Here is a 22,579-nt window from a genome sequence, read left to right as displayed (position 1 = left end):
CCACAACAGCCACTCCTACAACTAGCACAGAGGCTCCAACAACAACCACAGCTTCTCCCACTGCAACCACAGCTGCCCCTACAACGAGCACAGAGGCTCCAACAACAACCACAGCCTCTACCACTACAACCACAGCTGCCCCTATAACGAGCACAGAGGCTCCAACAACAACCACAGCTTCTCCCACTACAACCACAGCTGGCCCTACAACTACCATAGAGGCTCCAACAACAACAACAGCCACTCCTACAACGAACACAGAAGCTCCAACAACAACCACAGCTTCTCCCACTTCAACCACAGCTGGCCCTACAACTACCACAGAGACTCCAACAACAACAACAGCCACTCCTACAACTACCACAGAGGTTCCAACAACGACCAAAGGTGCTCCCACTACAACATCAGCTGCACCTATAACCGCAACAGATGCTCCAACAACAACCACAGCTTCTCCCACTACAACCACAGCTGTCCCTACAACTACCACAGAGGCTCCAACAACAACAACAGCCAGTCCTACAACTAGCACAGAGGCTCCAACAACAACCACAGCTTCTCCTACTACAACCACAGCTGGCCCTACAACTACCACAGAGGCTCCAACAACAAGAACAGCCACTCCTACAACTAGCACAGAGGCTCCAACAACAACCACAGCTTCTCCCACTACAACCACAGCTGCACCTACAACTACCACAGAGGGTCCAACAACAGAGGCTCCAACAACAACAACAGCCACTCCTACAACTACCACAGAGGTTCCAACATCAACAACAGCTGCCCCAACAACTACGACAGACGCTCCAACAACAACCACAGCTTCTCTCACTACAACCACAGCTGCCCCTACAACGAGCACAGAGGCTCCAACAACAACCACAGCTTCTCCCACTACAACCACAGCTGCCCCTACAACGAGCACAGAGGCTCCAACAACAACCACAGCTTCTCCCACTACAACCACAGCTGGCCCTACAACTACCACAGAGGCTCCAACAACAACAACAGCCACTCCTACAACGAGCACAGAGGCTCCAAGAACAACCACAGCTTCTCCCACTTCAACCACAGCTGGCCCTACAACTACCACAGAGGCTCCAACAACCACAACAGCCACTCCTACAACTACCACAGAGGCTCAAACAACAACATCATCCACTCCTACAACTAGCACAGAGGCTCCAACAAAAACCACAGCTTCTCCCACTACAACCACAGCTGCCCCTACAACGAGCAAAGAGGCTCCAACAACAACCACAGCTTCTCCCACTACAACCACAGCTGGCCCTACAACTACCACAGAGGGTCCAACAAAAACAACAGCCGCTCCAACAACAACAACAGCTTCTCCCACTACAACCCCAGCTGGCCCTACAACTACCACAGAGACTCCAACAACAACAACAGCCACTCCTACAACTACCACAGAGGTTCCAACAACGACAACAGGTGCTCCCACTACAACATCAGCTGGCCCTACAACTACCACAGAGACTCCAACAACAACAACAGCCACTCCTACAACTACCACAGAGGCTCCAACAACAACAACAGCCTCTACAACAACAACCACAACTTCTCCCACTACAACCACAGCTGCACCTACAACTACCACAGAGGCTCCAACAACAACAACAGTCACTCCTACAACTAGCATAGAGGCTCCAACAACATCCACAGCTTCTCCCACTATAACCACAGCTGGTCCTACAACTACCACAGAGGTTCCAACAACGACAACAGCTGCTCCCACTACAACCATAGCTGCACCTACAACTACAACAGGTGCTCCCACCACAACCACAGCTGCACCTATAACAGCAACAGAGGCTCCAACAACAACGGCTGCTCCCATTACAACCACATCTGCACCTACAACTACCACAGAGGCTCCATCAACAACAACGGCTCCTCCTATTACAACCACAGCTGGCCCTACAACGAGCACAGAGGCTCCAACAACAACAACAGCTGCTCACACTACAACCACAGCTGCACCTACAACTACCACAGAGGGTCCAACAACAACAACAGCCACTCCTACTACAACCACAGCTGCACCTATAACCGCAACAGACGCACCTACAACTACATCAGGTTCTCCCACCACAACATCAGCTGCACTTATAACTGCAACAGATGCTCCAACAATAACAACAGCCACTCCTACGACTAGCACAGGTGCATCAACAGACCCCCCTCAACAAAATGAGGGTTACCTCTTTCTGAGGATGCGTTTGGTGCGGGTTTTCGTAATCGAATACAACAACCCAAAGTCGTCGCAATATCAAGAATTGGCTGCCAATGTCACAGCTGAGGTAATTCTCATCTAAAATTCGTCATTTCAATTCAAAAGGAAAATCATTTGAAATAGATTTTTCAATAATTCATGTTTTCATATGTTCTTTGTGCGATAATCATTTAATTGTTTCCCTCATATCTTCTAGCTGAATCGGGGATACAGGATGCGATACCCTTTCAGTTTCCTGAGATGCATAATTATTGGATTTTGGTAAGTGATCTGTGACAAGAGATTTAGGTTTATGTTGGCTCTTTCAATGTATTCATGCTCTATTGCTAGAGTATAAACAATCCATTTATGAATCTCTACTTTTCAGGCCTGGGTCAGTGGGTGTCACAGCCAACTTGATATTCCAGAATAAGAGTGTAGTTCCGAACATCACCAGTGCAGAAGACTCATTAAAAACGTCTTTAAATGAATCCCTGGTTTTCCTGAATGTTATCATTGGCAGTATTGTTGCAGGTTTGTAATTATTATAATCTAAATAATTCCATAATGTTCAGATATATAAAAAAAACAAGATTTTTTTTTATTGAACTCAGTTAAATGTTTTGCAAGAAACAATGTTTTTCTTCTTTCTCACAATAGCTGAACCAAATGCCTCCAGTACTGTAACTCCTACAACTGTGGAGGCAACTAATTCCACAGTAGCACCTACAACCACAAGTACAGCTGCAAGTACCAGTACAACAACGCAAACAACTCAAACTGCCACAGCACTCACCACCACCAGCGGTGCAATGGCAAGGAGCAGACCTGTAGATATGGTCACTTTTCTACTACCAATCACTTTAGTCAACTTTCTGTACATTTTGATGTAGATCTTTTCTGACTGTTTTGGGCCTTTCCTTCATATCAAATTGCAGAACTGCAAAAACGTGTAAGAATTCTAATGAATTAGGACAAGAAAATAATGTACTTTTGAAAGGCATTCTTGTAAGTAACTAAAGAAATGTGTGTAACCAAATCAAAAATGCAATGCTACAAAACATGAAACAAGTAGGACATAAAAAATAGATGTCATGAAAAAAAAAGAAAACAATGTTTGATTAAACAATTCTATATACACAAATGTAAACACTAGAATTGCTGTAATGCTAATAACTTTAAATAATCTTTATAATTATTCATATTTATAATGTATTTATACTTGCTTTTGATGTATGAACCTTTTAAAAAAGTTTGAAATGTTTGTCAAAAAATCGAAATAATGATTTAGCATAGTCAATTTATCAACATCAACTTTCTTAATGAATATTTATCATATATTATTTTCTTTAATATTTATTTAATTTAACTGGAAAACAGCATTCAGCCAGAAAAAATATAACTTTCACGAGATGGCTTGTGGGTGGCAATCTGTGAGACCTGAAGCCATCAAACAAAGAAGGTAAAGAGATGTAAAAAGTATGAGATTGTAGAAGAAGGTATTTGGAGACTGGTCCAGTGGGTTTTTAATTAAAATGTCAATACTTAGCTACCCAATTAGCTACTATAAGGTTATCCATAACATCTATGTTGTATCTTGATGGCCACGGTTGTACACATTTTAAAATGAAATAAACAATAAAAGTCACTATTTTAAAAGTAGTCGTGTCATTGAAGAGGTTTCTGACATTTTGTCAACTCAACAGTAATTTGTTTAAAAATAAATATTTGTAATGTTTTCACATAAATCCCAATTGGGAACACAATGAAACTAAAAAGACGTGAGTCAGAGGAACAGTTTTTTGTGGCTATAGCGAAACAGCTAAAAATTACAAATACAGATGAACTAAACAAAGAAATATTTGTTGATTAATTTTATAGTCAAAGGAATTCAGTGTAAAACAATGTCTCTTCTATTTTCTGGTTTGACAACAACCACACAGGCTCAAACAACCACAGCGGCTACCACAACTACTACTGCACCTAAAACTACAACAAAGGCTCAAGTAATAACCAAAGCTGTACCTACAACTACCACAGCTGCTCCCACTACAACCACAGCTGCCCCTACAACTACCACAGAGGCTCCAACAACAACCACAGCTGCACCTACAACTACCACAGAGACTCCAACAACAACCACAGCTTCTCCCACTACAATTACAGCTGGCCCTACAACTACCACAGAGGCTCCATCAACAACCACAGCTGCTCCCACTACAAGCACAGCTGCCGCTACAACTACTACAGCTGCTCCCACTACAACCACAGCTGGCCCTACAACTACCACAGAGGTTCCAACAACGACAAAAGGTGCTCCCACTACAACATCAGCTGCACCTATAACCACAACAGATGCTCCAACAACAACCACAGCTTCTGCCACTACAACCACAGCTGTCCCTACAACTACCACAGAGGCTCCAACAACAACAACAGCCACTCCTACAACTACCACAGAGGCTCCAACAACAACAACAGCCACTCCTACAACTAGCACAGAGGCTCCAACAACAACCACAGCTTCTCCCAATACAACCACAGCTGCACCTACAACTACCACAGGGGGTCCAACAACATCAACAGCTGCCCCAACTACAGAGGCTCCAACAACAACAACAGACACTCCTAGAACTACCACAGAGGTTCCAACAACAACAACAGCTGCCCCAACAACTACGACAGACGCTCCAACAACAACCACAGCTTCTCCCACTACAACCACAGCTGCCCCTACAACGAGCACAGAGGCTCCAACAACAACCACAGCTTCTCCCACTACAACCACAGCTGCCCCTACAACGAGCACAAAGGCTCTAACAACAACCACAGCTTCTCCCACTACAACAATGGCGACTCCTACAACAAGCACAGAGGCTCCAACAACAACCACAGCTTCTCCCACTTCAACCACAGCTGGCCCTACAACTACCAAAGAGGCTCCAACAACCACAACAGCCACTCCTACAACTAGCACAGAGGCTCCAACAACAACAACAGCCACTCCTACAACTACCACAGAGGTTCCAACAACAACAGCTGCTGCCCCAACAACTATGACAGACGCTCCAACAACAACCACAGCTTCTCCCACTACGACCACAGCTGGCCCTACAACTACCACAGAGGGTCCAACAACAACAACAGCCGCTCAAACAACAACAACAGCTTCTCCCACTACAACCACAGCTGCACCTACAACTACCACAGAGGCTCCAAAAACAACAGCAGTCACTCCTACAACTAGCACAGAGGCTCCAACAACAACCACAGCTTCTCCCACTACAACCACAGCTGGCCCTACAACTACCACAGAGGCTCCAACAACAACAACAGCTGTCCCAACAACTACTACAGAGGCTCCAACAACAACAACAGCCGCTCCCACTACAACCCCAGCTGCCCCAACAACTACCACAGACGCTCCAACAACAACCACAGCTTCTCCCACTACAACCACAGCTGCCCCTACAACGAGCACAGAGGCTCCAACAACAACCACAGCTTCTCCCACTACAACCACAGCTGGCCTTACAACTACCACAGAGACTCCAACAACAACAACAGCCACTCCTACAACTGCCACAGAGGTTCCAACAACGACAACAGCTGCTCTCACTACAACCACATCTGCACCTACAACTACAACAGGTGCTCCCACTACAACATCAGCTGCACCTATAACCGCAACAGAGGCTCCAACAACAACCACAGCTTCTCCAACTACAACCACAGCTGGCCCTACAGCTACCACAGAGGCTCCAACAACAACAAAAGCCACTCCTACAACTACCACAGAGGTTCCAACAACGACAACACCTGCTCCCACTACAACCACAGCTGCACCTACAACTACCACAGAGGCTCCAATAACAACAACAGTCAATCCTACAACTAGCACAGTGGCTCCAACAACAACCACAGCTTCTCCCACTACAACATCAGCTGCACCAACAACAACAACAGCCTCTCCAACAATAACAACAGCTTCTCCCACTACAACCACAGCTGCACCTACAACTACCACAGAGGCTCCAACAACAACAGCAGTCACTCCTACAACTAGCACAGAGGCTCCAACAACAACCACAGCTTCTCCCACTACAACCACAGCTGGCCCTACAACTACCACAGAGACTCCAACAACAACAACAGCCACTCCTACGACTACCACAGAGGTTCCAACAACGACAAAAGGTGCTCCCATTACAACATCAGCTGCACCTATAACCGCAACAGATGCTCCAACAACAATCACAGTTTCTCCCACTACAACCACAGCTGTCCCTACAACTACCACAGAGGCTCCAACAACAACAACAGCCACTCCTACAACTAGCACAGAGGCTCCAACAACAGCCACTCCTACAACTAGCACAGAGGCTCCAACAACAACAACAGCCACTCCTACAACTACCACAGAGGATCCAACAACAACAACAGCCACTCCTACAACGAACACAGAGGCTCCAACAACAACCACAGCTTCTCCCACTTCAACCACAGCTGGCCCTACAACTACCACAGAGGCTCCAAAAACCACAACAGCCACTCCTACAACTAGCACAGAGGCTCCAACAACAACCACAGCTTCTCCCACTACAACCACAGCTGTCCCTACAACTACCACAGAGGCTCCAACAACAACAACAGCCACTCCTACAACTAGCACAGAGGCTCCAACAACAAACACAGCTTCTCCCACTACAACCACAGCTGACCCTACAACTACCACAGAGACTCCAACAACAACAACAGCCACTCCTACGACTACCACAGAGGTTCCAACAACGACAAAAGGTGCTCCCATTACAACATCAGCTGCACCTATAACCGCAACAGATGCTCCAACAACAACCACAGCTTCTCCCACTACAACCACAGCTGTTCCTACAACTACCACAGAGGCTCCAATAACCACAACAGCCACTCCTACAACTAGCACAGAGGCTCCAACAACAACCACAGCTTCTCCCACTACAACCACAGCTGTCCCTACAACTACCAAAGAGGCTCCAACAACAACAACAGCTGCCCCAACAACTACTACAGAGGCTCCAACAACAACAACATCCGCTCCCACTACAACCCCAGCTGCCCCTACAACTACCACAGACGCTCCGACAACAACCACAGCTTCTCCCACTACAAACACAGCTGCCCCTACAACGAGCACAGAGGCTCCAACAACAACCACAGCTTCTCCCACTACAACCACAGCTGGCCCTACAACTACCACAGAGGCTCCAACAACAACAACAACAACAGCTACTACTACAACTAGCACAGAGGCTCCAACAACAACCACAGCTTCTCCCACTACAACCCCAGCTGGCCCTACAACTACCACAGAGACTCCAACAACAACAACAGCCACTCCTACAACTACCACAGAGGGTCCAACAACGACAACAGCTTCTCCCACTACAACCACAACTGCACCTACAACTACCACAGAGGCTCCAAAAACAACAACAGTCACTCCTACAACTAGCACAGAGGCTCCAACAACAACCACAGCTTCTCCCACTACAACCACAGCTGGCCTTACAACTACCACAGAGACTCCAACAACAACAACAACAGCCACTCCTACAACTACCACAGAGGTTCCAACAACGACAACAGCTTCTCCCACTACAACCACAACTGCACCTACAACTACCACAGAGGCTCCAATAACCACAACAGCCACTCCTACAACTAGCACAGAGGCTCCAACAACAACCACAGCTTCTCCCACTACAACCACAGCTGGCCCTACAACTACCACAGAGGCTCCAACAACAACAACAGCTGCCCCAACAACTACTACAGAGGCTCCAACAACAACAACATCCGCTCCCATTACAACCCCAGCTGCCCCTACAACTACCACAGACGCTCCGACAACAACCACAGCTTCTCCCACTACAAACACAGCTGCCCCTACAACGAGCACAGAGGCTCCAACAACAACCACAGCTTCTCCCACTACAACCACAGCTGGCCCTACAACTACCACAGAGGCTCCAACAACAACAACAACAACAGCTACTCCTACAACTAGCACAGAGGCTCCAACAACAACCACAGCTTCTCCCACTACAACCCCAGCTGGCCCTACAACTACCACAGAGACTCCAACAACAACAACAGCCACTCCTACAACTACCACAGAGGGTCCAACAACATCAACAGCCGCTCCAACAACAACAACAGCTTCTCCCACTACAACCACAGCTGCACCTACAATTACCACAGAAGCTCCAATAACAACAACAGTCACTCCTACAACTAGCACAGAGGCTCCAACAAAAACCACAGCTTCTCCCACGACAACCACAGCTGCCCCTACAACGAGCACAGAGGCTCGAACAACAACCACAGCTTCTCCCACTACAACCACAGCTGGCCCTACAACTACCACAGAGGGTCAAACAACAACAACAGCCGCTCCAACAACAACAACAGCTTCTCCCACTACAACCACAGCTGCACCTACAACTACCACAGAGGCTCCAATAACCACAACAGCCACTCCTACAACTAGCACAGAGGCTCCAACAACAACCACAGCTTCTCCCACTACAACCACAGCTGGCCCTACAACTACCACAGAGGCTCCAACAACAACAACAGCTGCCCCAACAACTACTACAGAGGCTCCAACAACAACAACATCCGCTCCCACTACAACCCCAGCTGCCCTTACAACTACCACAGACGCTCCGACAACAACCACAGCTTCTCCCACTACAAACACAGCTGCCCCTACAACGAGCACAGAGGCTCCAACAACAACAACAGCCACTCCTACAACTAGCACAGAGGCTCCAACAACAACCACAGCTTCTCCCACTACAACCACAGCTGGCCCTACAACTACCACAGAGACTCCAACAACAACAACAGCCACTCCTACAACTACCACAGAGGGTCCAAAAACATCAACAGCCGCTCCAACAACAACAACAGCTTCTCCCACTACAACCACAGCTGCACCTACAATTACCACAGAAGCTCCAATAACAACAACAGTCACTCCTACAACTAGCACAGAGGCTCCAACAAAAACCACAGCTTCTCCCACGACAACCACAGCTGCCCCTACAACGAGCACAGAGGCTCGAACAACAACCACAGCTTCTCCCACTACAACCACAGCTGGCCCTACAACTACCACAGAGGGTCAAACAACAACAACAGCCGCTCCAACAACAACAACAGCTTCTCCCACTACAACCACAGCTGCATCTACAACTACCACAGAGGCTCCAATAACCACAACAGCCACTCCTACAACTAGCACAGAGGCTCCAACAACAACCACAGCTTCTCCCACTACAACCACAGCTGTCCCTACAACTACCAAAGAGGCTCCAACAACAACAACAGCTGCCCCAACAACTACTACAGAGGCTCCAACAACAACAACATCCGCTCCCACTACAACCCCAGCTGCCCCTACAACTACCACAGACGCTCCGACAACAACCACAGCTTCTCCCACTACAAACACAGCTGCCCCTACAACGAGCACAGAGGCTCCAACAACAACCACAGCTTCTCCCACTACAACCACAGCTGGCCCTACAACTACCACAGAGGCTCCAACAACAACAACAACAACAGCTACTACTACAACTAGCACAGAGGCTCCAACAACAACCACAGCTTCTCCGACTACAACCCCAGCTGGCCCTACAACTACCACAGAGACTCCAACAACAACAACAGCCACTCCTACAACTACCACAGAGGGTCCAACAACGACAACAGCTTCTCCCACTACAACCACAACTGCACCTACAACTACCACAGAGGCTCCAATAACAACAACAGTCACTCCTACAACTAGCACAGAGGCTCCAACAACAACCACAGCTTCTCCCACTACAACCACAGCTGGCCTTACAACTACCACAGAGACTCCAACAACAACAACAACAGCCACTCCTACAACTACCACAGAGGTTCCAACAACGACAACAGCTTCTCCCACTACAACCACAACTGCACCTACAACTACCACAGAGGCTCCAATAACCACAACAGCCACTCCTACAACTAGCACAGAGGCTCCAACAACAACCACAGCTTCTCCCACTACAACCACAGCTGGCCCTACAACTACCACAGAGGCTCCAACAACAACAACAGCTGCCCCAACAACTACTACAGAGGCTCCAACAACAACAACATCCGCTCCCATTACAACCCCAGCTGCCCCTACAACTACCACAGACGCTCCGACAACAACCACAGCTTCTCCCACTACAAACACAGCTGCCCCTACAACGAGCACAGAGGCTCCAACAACAACCACAGCTTCTCCCACTACAACCACAGCTGGCCCTACAACTACCACAGAGGCTCCAACAACAACAACAACAACAGCTACTCCTACAACTAGCACAGAGGCTCCAACAACAACCACAGCTTCTCCCACTACAACCCCAGCTGGCCCTACAACTACCACAGAGACTCCAACAACAACAACAGCCACTCCTACAACTACCACAGAGGGTCCAACAACATCAACAGCCGCTCCAACAACAACAACAGCTTCTCCAACTACAACCACAGCTGCACCTACAATTACCACAGAAGCTCCAATAACAACAACAGTCACTCCTACAACTAGCACAGAGGCTCCAACAAAAACCACAGCTTCTCCCACGACAACCACAGCTGCCCCTACAACGAGCACAGAGGCTCGAACAACAACCACAGCTTCTCCCACTACAACCACAGCTGGCCCTACAACTACCACAGAGGGTCAAACAACAACAACAGCCGCTCCAACAACAACAACAGCTTCTCCCACTACAACCACAGCTGCACCTACAACTACCACAGAGGCTCCAATAACCACAACAGCCACTCCTACAACTAGCACAGAGGCTCCAACAACAACCACAGCTTCTCCCACTACAACCACAGCTGGCCCTACAACTACCACAGAGGCTCCAACAACAACAACAGCTGCCCCAACAACTACTACAGAGGCTCCAACAACAACAACATCCGCTCCCACTACAACCCCAGCTGCCCCTACAACTACCACAGACGCTCCGACAACAACCACAGCTTCTCCCACTACAAACACAGCTGCCCCTACAACGAGCACAGAGGCTCCAACAACAACCACAGCTTCTCCCACTACAACCACAGCTGGCCCTACAACTACCACAGAGGCTCCAACAACAACAACAACAACAGCTACTCCTACAACTAGCACAGAGGCTCCAACAACAACCACAGCTTCTCCCACTACAACCCCAGCTGGCCCTACAACTACCACAGAGACTCCAACAACAACAACAGCCACTCCTACAACTACCACAGAGGGTCCAACAACATCAACAGCCGCTCCAACAACAACAACAGCTTCTCCCCCTACAACCACAGCTGCACCTACAATTACCACAGAAGCTCCAATAACAACAACAGTCACTCCTACAACTAGCACAGAGGCTCCAACAAAAACCACAGCTTCTCCCACGACAACCACAGCTGCCCCTACAACGAGCACAGAGGCTCGAACAACCACCACAGCTTGTCCCACTACAACCACAGCTGGCCCTACAACTACCACAGAGGGTCAAACAACAACAACAGCCGCTCCAACAACAACAACAGCTTCTCCCACTACAACCACAGCTGCACCTACAACTACCACAGAGGCTCCAATAACCACAACAGCCACTCCTACAACTAGCACAGAGGCTCCAACAACAACCACAGCTTCTCCCACTACAACCACAGCTGGCCCTACAACTACCACAGAGGCTCCAACAACAACAACAGCTGCCCCAACAACTACTACAGAGGCTCCAACAACAACAACATCCGCTCCCACTACAACCCCAGCTGCCCCTACAACTACCACAGACGCTCCGACAACAACCACAGCTTCTCCTACTACAAACACAGCTGCCCCTACAACGAGCACAGAGGCTCCAACAACAACCACAGCTTCTCCCACTACAACCACAGCTGGCGCTACAACTACCACAGAGGCTCCAACAACAACAACAACAGCCACTCCTACAACTAGCACAGAGGCTCCAACAACAACCACAGCTTCTCCCACTACAACCCCAGCTGGCCCTACAACTACCACAGAGACTCCAACAACAACAACTGCCACTCCTACAACTACCACAGAGGGTCCAACAACATCAACAGCCGCTCCAACAACAACAACAGCTTCTCCCACTACAACCACAGCTGCACCTACAATTACCACAGAAGCTCCAATAACAACAACAGTCACTCCTACAACTAGCACAGAGGCTCCAACAAAAACCACAGCTTCTCCCACGACAACCACAGCTGCCCCTACAACGAGCACAGAGGCTCGAACAACAACCACAGCTTCTCCCACTACAACCACAGCTGGCCCTACAACTACCACAGAGGGTCAAACAACAACAACAGCCGCTCCAACAACAACAACAGCTTCTCCCACTACAACCACAGCTGCATCTACAACTACCACAGAGGCTCCAATAACCACAACAGCCACTCCTACAACTAGCACAGAGGCTCCAACAACAACCACAGCTTCTCCCACTACAACCACAGCTGTCCCTACAACTACCAAAGAGGCTCCAACAACAACAACAGCTGCCCCAACAACTACTACAGAGGCTCCAACAACAACAACATCCGCTCCCACTACAACCCCAGCTGCCCCTACAACTACCACAGACGCTCCGACAACAACCACAGCTTCTCCCACTACAAACACAGCTGCCCCTACAACGAGCACAGAGGCTCCAACAACAACCACAGCTTCTCCCACTACAACCACAGCTGGCCCTACAACTACCACAGAGGCTCCAACAACAACAACAACAACAGCTACTACTACAACTAGCACAGAGGCTCCAACAACAACCACAGCTTCTCCGACTACAACCCCAGCTGGCCCTACAACTACCACAGAGACTCCAACAACAACAACAGCCACTCCTACAACTACCACAGAGGGTCCAACAACGACAACAGCTTCTCCCACTACAACCACAACTGCACCTACAACTAGCACAGAGGCTCCAATAACAACAACAGTCACTCCTACAACTAGCACAGAGGCTCCAACAACAACCACAGCTTCTCCCACTACAACCACAGCTGGCCTTACAACTACCACAGAGACTCCAACAACAACAACAACAGCCACTCCTACAACTACCACAGAGGTTCCAACAACGACAACAGCTTCTCCCACTACAACCACAACTGCACCTACAACTACCACAGAGGCTCCAATAACCACAACAGCCACTCCTACAACTAGCACAGAGGCTCCAACAACAACCACAGCTTCTCCCACTACAACCACAGCTGGCCCTACAACTACCACAGAGGCTCCAACAACAACAACAGCTGCCCCAACAACTACTACAGAGGCTCCAACAACAACAACATCCGCTCCCATTACAACCCCAGCTGCCCCTACAACTACCACAGACGCTCCGACAACAACCACAGCTTCTCCCACTACAAACACAGCTGCCCCTACAACGAGCACAGAGGCTCCAACAACAACCACAGCTTCTCCCACTACAACCACAGCTGGCCCTACAACTACCACAGAGGCTCCAACAACAACAACAACAACAGCTACTCCTACAACTAGCACAGAGGCTCCAACAACAACCACAGCTTCTCCCACTACAACCCCAGCTGGCCCTACAACTACCACAGAGACTCCAACAACAACAACAGCCACTCCTACAACTACCACAGAGGGTCCAACAACATCAACAGCCGCTCCAACAACAACAACAGCTTCTCCCACTACAACCACAGCTGCACCTACAATTACCACAGAAGCTCCAATAACAACAACAGTCACTCCTACAACTAGCACAGAGGCTCCAACAAAAACCACAGCTTCTCCCACGACAACCACAGCTGCCCCTACAACGAGCACAGAGGCTCGAACAACCACCACAGCTTGTCCCACTACAACCACAGCTGGCCCTACAACTACCACAGAGGGTCAAACAACAACAACAGCCGCTCCAACAACAACAACAGCTTCTCCCACTACAACCACAGCTGCACCTACAACTACCACAGAGGCTCCAATAACCACAACAGCCACTCCTACAACTAGCACAGAGGCTCCAACAACAACCACAGCTTCTCCCACTACAACCACAGCTGGCCCTACAACTACCACAGAGGCTCCAACAACAACAACAACAGCTGCCCCAACAACTACTACAGAGGCTCCAACAACAACAACATCCGCTCCCACTACAACCCCAGCTGCCCCTACAACTACCACAGACGCTCCGACAACAACCACAGCTTCTCCTACTACAAACACAGCTGCCCCTACAACGAGCACAGAGGCTCCAACAACAACCACAGCTTCTCCCACTACAACCACAGCTGGCGCTACAACTACCACAGAGGCTCCAACAACAACAACAACAGCCACTCCTACAACTAGCACAGAGGCTCCAACAACAACCACAGCTTCTCCCACTACAACCCCAGCTGGCCCTACAACTACCACAGAGACTCCAACAACAACAACAGCCACTCCTACAACTACCACAGAGGGTCCAACAACATCAACAGCCGCTCCAACAACAACAACAGCTTCTCCCACTACAACCACAGCTGCACCTACAATTACCACAGAAGCTCCAATAACAACAACAGTCACTCCTACAACTAGCACAGAGGCTCCACCAAAAACCACAGCTTCTCCCACGACAACCACAGCTGCCCCTACAACGAGCACAGAGGCTCGAACAACAACCACAGCTTCTCCCACTACAACCACAGCTGGCCCTACAACTACCACAGAGGGTCAAACAACAACAACAGCCGCTCCAACAACAACAACAGCTTCTCCCACTACAACCACAGCTGCACCTACAACTACCACAGAGGCTCCAATAACCACAACAGCCACTCCTACAACTAGCACAGAGGCTCCAACAACAACCACAGCTTCTCCCACTACAACCACAGCTGGCCCTACAACTACCACAGAGGCTCCAACAACAACAACAGCTGCCCCAACAACTACTACAGAGGCTCCAACAACAACAACATCCGCTCCCACTACAACCCCAGCTGCCCCTACAACTACCACAGACGCTCCGACAACAACCACAGCTTCTCCTACTACAAACACAGCTGCCCCTACAACGAGCACAGAGGCTCCAACAACAACCACAGCTTCTCCCACTACAACCACAGCTGGCGCTACAACTACCACAGAGGCTCCAACAACAACAACAACAGCCACTCCTACAACTAGCACAGAGGCTCCAACAACAACCACAGCTTCTCCCACTACAACCCCAGCTGGCCCTACAACTACCACAGAGACTCCAACAACAACAACAGCCACTCCTACAACTACCACAGAGGGTCCAACAACATCAACAGCCGCTCCAACAACAACAACAGCTTCTCCCACTACAACCACAGCTGCACCTACAATTACCACAGAAGCTCCAATAACAACAACAGTCACTCCTACAACTAGCACAGAGACTCCAACAACAACCACAGCTTCTCCCACTACGACAACAGCCACTCCTACAACTAGCACAGAGGCTCCAACAACAACCACAGCTTCTCCCACTACAACTCCAGCTGGCCCTACAAATACCACAGAGACTCCAACAACAACAACAGCCACTCCTACAACTACCACAGCTTCTCCCACTACAACCACAGCTGGCCCTACAACTACCACAGAGGCTCCAACAACAACAACAGCTGCCCCAACAACTACTACAGAGGCTCCAACAACAACAACATCCGCTCCCACTACAACCCCAGCTGCCCCTACAACTACCACAGACGCTCCGACAACAACCACAGCTTCTCCTACTACAAACACAGCTGCCCCTACAACGAGCACAGAGGCTCCAACAACAACCACAGCTTCTCCCACTACAACCACAGCTGGCGCTACAACTACCACAGAGGCTCCAACAACAACAACAACAGCCACTCCTACAACTAGCACAGAGGCTCCAACAACAACCACAGCTTCTCCCACTACAACCCCAGCTGGCCCTACAACTACCACAGAGACTCCAACAACAACAACAGCCACTCCTACAACTACCACAGAGGGTCCAACAACATCAACAGCCGCTCCAACAACAACAACAGCTTCTCCCACTACAACCACAGCTGCACCTACAATTACCACAGAAGCTCCAATAACAACAACAGTCACTCCTACAACTAGCACAGAGGCTCCAACAAAAACCACAGCTTCTCCCACGACAACCACAGCTGCCCCTACAACGAGCACAGAGACTCCAACAACAACAACAGCCACTCCTACAACTACCACAGAGGGTCCAACAACATCAACAGCCGCTCCAACAACAACAGCTTCTCCCACTACAACCACAGCTGCACCTACAATTACCACAGAAGCTCCAATAACAACAACAGTCACTCCTACAACTAGCACAGAGACTCCTACAAGAACCACAGCTTCTCCCACTACGACAACAGCCACTCCTACAACTAGCACAGAGGCTCCAACAACAACCACAGCTTCTCCCACTACAACTCCAGCTGGCCCTACAACTACCACAGAGACTCCAACAACAACAACAGCCACTCCTACAACTACCACAGCTTCTCCCACTACAACCACAGCTGGCCCTACAACTACCACAGAGGCTCCAACAACAACAACAGCTGCCCCAACAACTACTACAGAGGCTCCAACAACAACAACATCCGCTCCCACTACAACCCCAGCTGCCCCTACAACTACCACAGACGCTCCGACAACAACCACAGCTTCTCCTACTACAAACACAGCTGCCCCTACAACGAGCACAGAGGCTCCAACAACAACCACAGCTTCTCCCACTACAACCACAGCTGGCGCTACAACTACCACAGAGGCTCCAACAACAACAACAACAGCCACTCCTACAACTAGCACAGAGGCTCCAACAACAACCACAGCTTCTCCCACTACAACCCCAGCTGGCCCTACAACTACCACAGAGACTCCAACAACAACAACAGCCACTCCTACAACTACCACAGAGGGTCCAACAACATCAACAGCCGCTCCAACAACAACAACAGCTTCTCCCACTACAACCACAGCTGCACCTACAATTACCACAGAAGCTCCAATAACAACAACAGTCACTCCTACAACTAGCACAGAGGCTCCAACAAAAACCACAGCTTCTCCCACGACAACCACAGCTGCCCCTACAACGAGCACAGAGGCTCGAACAACAACCACAGCTTCTCCCACTACAACCACAGCTGGCCCTACAACTACCACAGAGGGTCAAACAACAACAACAGCCGCTCCAACAACAACAACAGCTTCTCCCACTACAACCACAGCTGCACCTACAACTACCACAGAGGCTCCAATAACCACAACAGCCACTCCTACAACTAGCACAGAGGCTCCAACAACAACCACAGCTTCTCCCACTACAACCACAGCTGGCCCTACAACTACCACAGAGGCTCCAACAACAACAACAGCTGCCCCAACAACTACTACAGAGGCTCCAACAACAACAACATCCGCTCCCACTACAACCCCAGCTGCCCCTACAACTACCACAGACGCTCCGACAACAACCACAGCTTCTCCTACTACAAACACAGCTGCCCCTACAACGAGCACAGAGGCTCCAACAACAACCACAGCTTCTCCCACTACAACCACAGCTGGCGCTACAACTACCACAGAGGCTCCAACAACAACAACAACAGCCACTCCTACAACTAGCACAGAGGCTCCAACAACAACCACAGCTTCTCCCACTACAACCCCAGCTGGCCCTACAACTACCACAGAGACTCCAACAACAACAACAGCCACTCCTACAACTACCACAGAGGGTCCAACAACATCAACAGCCGCTCCAACAACAACAACAGCTTCTCCCACTACAACCACAGCTGCACCTACAATTACCACAGAAGCTCCAATAACAACAACAGTCACTCCTACAACTAGCACAGAGACTCCAACAACAACCACAGCTTCTCCCACTACGACAACAGCCACTCCTACAACTAGCACAGAGGCTCCAACAACAACCACAGCTTCTCCCACTACAACTCCAGCTGGCCCTACAACTACCACAGAGACTCCAACAACAACAACAGCCACTCCTACAACTACCACAGCTTCTCCCACTACAACCACAGCTGGCCCTACAACTACCACAGAGGCTCCAACAACAACAACAGCTGCCCCAACAACTACTACAGAGGCTCCAACAACAACAACATCCGCTCCCACTACAACCCCAGCTGCCCCTACAACTACCACAGACGCTCCGACAACAACCACAGCTTCTCCTACTACAAACACAGCTGCCCCTACAACGAGCACAGAGGCTCCAACAACAACCACAGCTTCTCCCACTACAACCACAGCTGGCGCTACAACTACCACAGAGGCTCCAACAACAACAACAACAGCCACTCCTACAACTAGCACAGAGGCTCCAACAACAACCACAGCTTCTCCCACTACAACCCCAGCTGGCCCTACAACTACCACAGAGACTCCAACAACAACAACAGCCACTCCTACAACTACCACAGAGGGTCCAACAACATCAACAGCCGCTCCAACAACAACAACAGCTTCTCCCACTACAACCACAGCTGCACCTACAATTACCACAGAAGCTCCAATAACAACAACAGTCACTCCTACAACTAGCACAGAGGCTCCAACAAAAACCACAGCTTCTCCCACGACAACCACAGCTGCCCCTACAACGAGCACAGAGGCTCGAACAACAACCACAGCTTCTCCCACTACAACCACAGCTGGCCCTACAACTACCACAGAGGGTCAAACAACAACAACAGCCGCTCCAACAACAACAACAGCTTCTCCCACTACAACCACAGCTGCACCTACAACTACCACAGAGGCTCCAATAACCACAACAGCCACTCCTACAACTAGCACAGAGGCTCCAACAACAACCACAGCTTCTCCCACTACAACCACAGCTGGCCCTACAACTACCACAGAGGCTCCAACAACAACAACAGCTGCCCCAACAACTACTACAGAGGCTCCAACAACAACAACATCCGCTCCCACTACAACCCCAGCTGCCCCTACAACTACCACAGACGCTCCGACAACAACCACAGCTTCTCCTACTACAAACACAGCTGCCCCTACAACGAGCACAGAGGCTCCAACAACAACCACAGCTTCTCCCACTACAACCACAGCTGGCGCTACAACTACCACAGAGGCTCCAACAACAACAACAACAGCCACTCCTACAACTAGCACAGAGGCTCCAACAACAACCACAGCTTCTCCCACTACAACCCCAGCTGGCCCTACAACTACCACAGAGACTCCAACAACAACAACAGCCACTCCTACAACTACCACAGAGGGTCCAACAACATCAACAGCCGCTCCAACAACAACAACAGCTTCTCCCACTACAACCACAGCTGCACCTACAATTACCACAGAAGCTCCAATAACAACAACAGTCACTCCTACAACTAGCACAGAGACTCCAACAACAACCACAGCTTCTCCCACTACGACAACAGCCACTCCTACAACTAGCACAGAGGCTCCAACAACAACCACAGCTTCTCCCACTACAACTCCAGCTGGCCCTACAACTACCACAGAGACTCCAACAACAACAACAGCCACTCCTACAACTACCACAGCTTCTCCCACTACAACCACAGCTGGCCCTACAACTACCACAGAGGCTCCAACAACAACAACAGCTGCCCCAACAACTACTACAGAGGCTCCAACAACAACAACATCCGCTCCCACTACAACCCCAGCTGCCCCTACAACTACCACAGACGCTCCGACAACAACCACAGCTTCTCCTACTACAAACACAGCTGCCCCTACAACGAGCACAGAGGCTCCAACAACAACCACAGCTTCTCCCACTACAACCACAGCTGGCGCTACAACTACCACAGAGGCTCCAACAACAACAACAACAGCCACTCCTACAACTAGCACAGAGGCTCCAACAACAACCACAGCTTCTCCCACTACAACCTTAGCTGGCCCTACAACTACCACAGAGACTCCAACAACAACAACAACAGCCACTCCTACAACTACCACAGAGGTTCCAACAACGACAACAGCTGCTCCCACTACAACCACAGCTGCATCTACAACTACAACAGGTGCTCCCACTACAACATCAGCTGCACCTATAACCGCAACAGAGGCTCCAACACCAACCACAGCTTCTCCTACTACAACCACAGCTGGCCCTACAACTACCACAGAGGCTCCAACAACAACATCAGCCACTCCTACAACTAGCACAGAGGCTCCAACAACAACAACAGCCACTCCTACAACGAGCAAAGAGGCTCCAACAACAACCACAGCTTCTGCCACTTCAACCACAGCTGGCCCTACAACTACCACAGAGGCTCCAACAACCACAACAGCCACTCCTACAACTAGCACAGAGGCTCCAACAAAAACCACAGCTTCTCCCACTACAACCACAGCTGCCCCTACAACGAGCAAAGAGGCTCCAACAACAACCACAGCTTCTCCCGCTACAACCACAGCTGGCCCTACAACTACCACAGAGGGTCCAACAAAAACAACAGCCGCTCCAACAACAACAACAGCTTCTCCCACTACAACCACAGCTGCACCTACAACTACCACAGAGGCTCCAATAACCACAGCAGCCACTCCTACAACTAGCACAGAGGCTCCAACAACAACCACAGCTTCTCCCACTACAACCACAGCTGGCCCTACAACTACCACAGAGGCTCCAACAACAACAACAGCTGCCCCAACAACTACTACAGAGGCTCCAACAACAACAACATCCGCTCCCACTACAACCCCAGCTGCCCCTACAACTACCACAGACGCTCCGACAACAACCACAGCTTCTCCTACTACAAACACAGCTGCCCCTACAACGAGCACAGAGGCTCCAACAACAACCACAGCTTCTCCCACTACAACCACAGCTGGCGCTACAACTAGCACAGAGGCTCCAACAACAACAACAACAGCCACTCCTACAACTAGCACAGAGGCTCCAACAACAACCACAGCTTCTCCCACTACAACCCCAGCTGGCCCTACAACTACCACAGAGACTCCAACAACAACAACAGCCACTCCTACAACTACCACAGAGGGTCCAACAACATCAACAGCCGCTCCAACAACAACCACAGCTGCATCTACAACTACAACAGGTGCTCCCACTACAACATCAGCTGCACCTATAACCGCAACAGAGGCTCCAACACCAACCACAGCTTCTCCTACTACAACCACAGCTGGCCCTACAACTACCACAGAGGCTCCAACAACAACATCAGCCACTCCTACAACTAGCACAGAGGCTCCAACAACAACAACAGCCACTCCTACAACGAGCAAAGAGGCTCCAACAACAACCACAGCTTCTCCCACTTCAACCACAGCTGGCCCTACAACTACCACAGAGGCTCCAACAACCACAACAGCCACTCCTACAACTAGCACAGAGGCTCCAACAAAAACCACAGCTTCTCCCACTACAACCACAGCTGCCCCTACAACGAGCAAAGAGGCTCCAACAACAACCACAGCTTCTCCCGCTACAACCACAGCTGGCCCTACAACTACCACAGAGGGTCCAACAAAAACAACAGCCGCTCCAACAACAACAACAGCTTCTCCCACTACAACCACAGCTGCACCTACAACTACCACAGAGGCTCCAATAACCACAGCAGCCACTCCTACAACTAGCACAGAGGCTCCAACAACAACCACAGCTTCTCCCACTACAACCACAGCTGGCCCTACAACTACCACAGAGGCTCCAACAACAACAACAGCTGCCCCAACAACTACTACAGAGGCTCCAACAACAACAACATCCGCTCCCACTACAACCCCAGCTGCCCCTACAACTACCACAGACGCTCCGACAACAACCACAGCTTCTCCTACTACAAACACAGCTGCCCCTACAACGAGCACAGAGGCTCCAACAACAACCACAGCTTCTCCCACTACAACCACAGCTGGCGCTACAACTAGCACAGAGGCTCCAACAACAACAACAACAGCCACTCCTACAACTAGCACAGAGGCTCCAACAACAACCACAGCTTCTCCCACTACAACCCCAGCTGGCCCTACAACTACCACAGAGACTCCAACAACAACAACAGCCACTCCTACAACTACCACAGAGGGTCCAACAACATCAACAGCCGCTCCAACAACAACAACAGCTTCTCCCACTACAACCACAGCTGCACCTACAATTACCACAGAAGCTCCAATAACAACAACAGTCA

General features: G+C 49.9%; 4 protein-coding genes and 1 long non-coding RNA gene across 5 annotated transcripts; all 5 read left to right on the top strand.

The window, feature by feature from the left end:
* The first annotated feature begins 1,386 nt into the window (after positions 1–1,386).
* On the top strand, positions 1,387–3,883 carry LOC134033743 (uncharacterized). Its single transcript, XR_009932158.1, has 4 exons — positions 1,387–2,321; positions 2,451–2,515; positions 2,622–2,767; positions 2,894–3,883. It is a non-coding gene; the product is annotated as an uncharacterized LOC134033743 (long non-coding RNA).
* A 2,744-nt stretch (positions 3,884–6,627) lies between these two features.
* On the top strand, positions 6,628–8,001 carry LOC134033898 (mucin-2-like; the record flags this gene model as incomplete). The annotated part of the gene is made up of 2 exons (XM_062478184.1): positions 6,628–7,215; positions 7,432–8,001. Coding segments are annotated over 2 exons (1,158 nt in total), but the record flags the coding sequence as incomplete, so codon positions are not given.
* A 2,199-nt stretch (positions 8,002–10,200) lies between these two features.
* Positions 10,201–14,793, top strand: LOC134033897 (mucin-2-like; the record flags this gene model as incomplete). Its single annotated transcript, XM_062478183.1, has 3 exons — positions 10,201–10,689; positions 13,816–13,978; positions 14,417–14,793. Coding segments are annotated over 3 exons (1,029 nt in total), but the record flags the coding sequence as incomplete, so codon positions are not given.
* A 1,749-nt stretch (positions 14,794–16,542) lies between these two features.
* On the top strand, positions 16,543–17,106 carry LOC134033742 (integumentary mucin C.1-like; the record flags this gene model as incomplete). Its single annotated transcript, XM_062478022.1, has 1 exon — positions 16,543–17,106. A coding segment is annotated over one exon (564 nt), but the record flags the coding sequence as incomplete, so codon positions are not given.
* Positions 17,107–18,648: 1,542 nt separating this feature from the next.
* Positions 18,649–21,882, top strand: LOC134033896 (mucin-5AC-like; the record flags this gene model as incomplete). The annotated part of the gene is made up of 3 exons (XM_062478181.1): positions 18,649–19,110; positions 19,891–20,652; positions 21,031–21,882. Coding segments are annotated over 3 exons (2,076 nt in total), but the record flags the coding sequence as incomplete, so codon positions are not given.
* Positions 21,883–22,579: the final 697 nt, after the last annotated feature.

The sequence above is a fragment of the Osmerus eperlanus genome, chromosome 14, assembly GCF_963692335.1.
Source record: "Osmerus eperlanus chromosome 14, fOsmEpe2.1, whole genome shotgun sequence".
NCBI classification, from domain to species: Eukaryota; Metazoa; Chordata; class Actinopteri; order Osmeriformes; family Osmeridae; genus Osmerus; species Osmerus eperlanus.
Note: the sequence above shows the minus strand (reverse complement) of the source record. Positions and strands in the feature narration are given on the sequence as shown.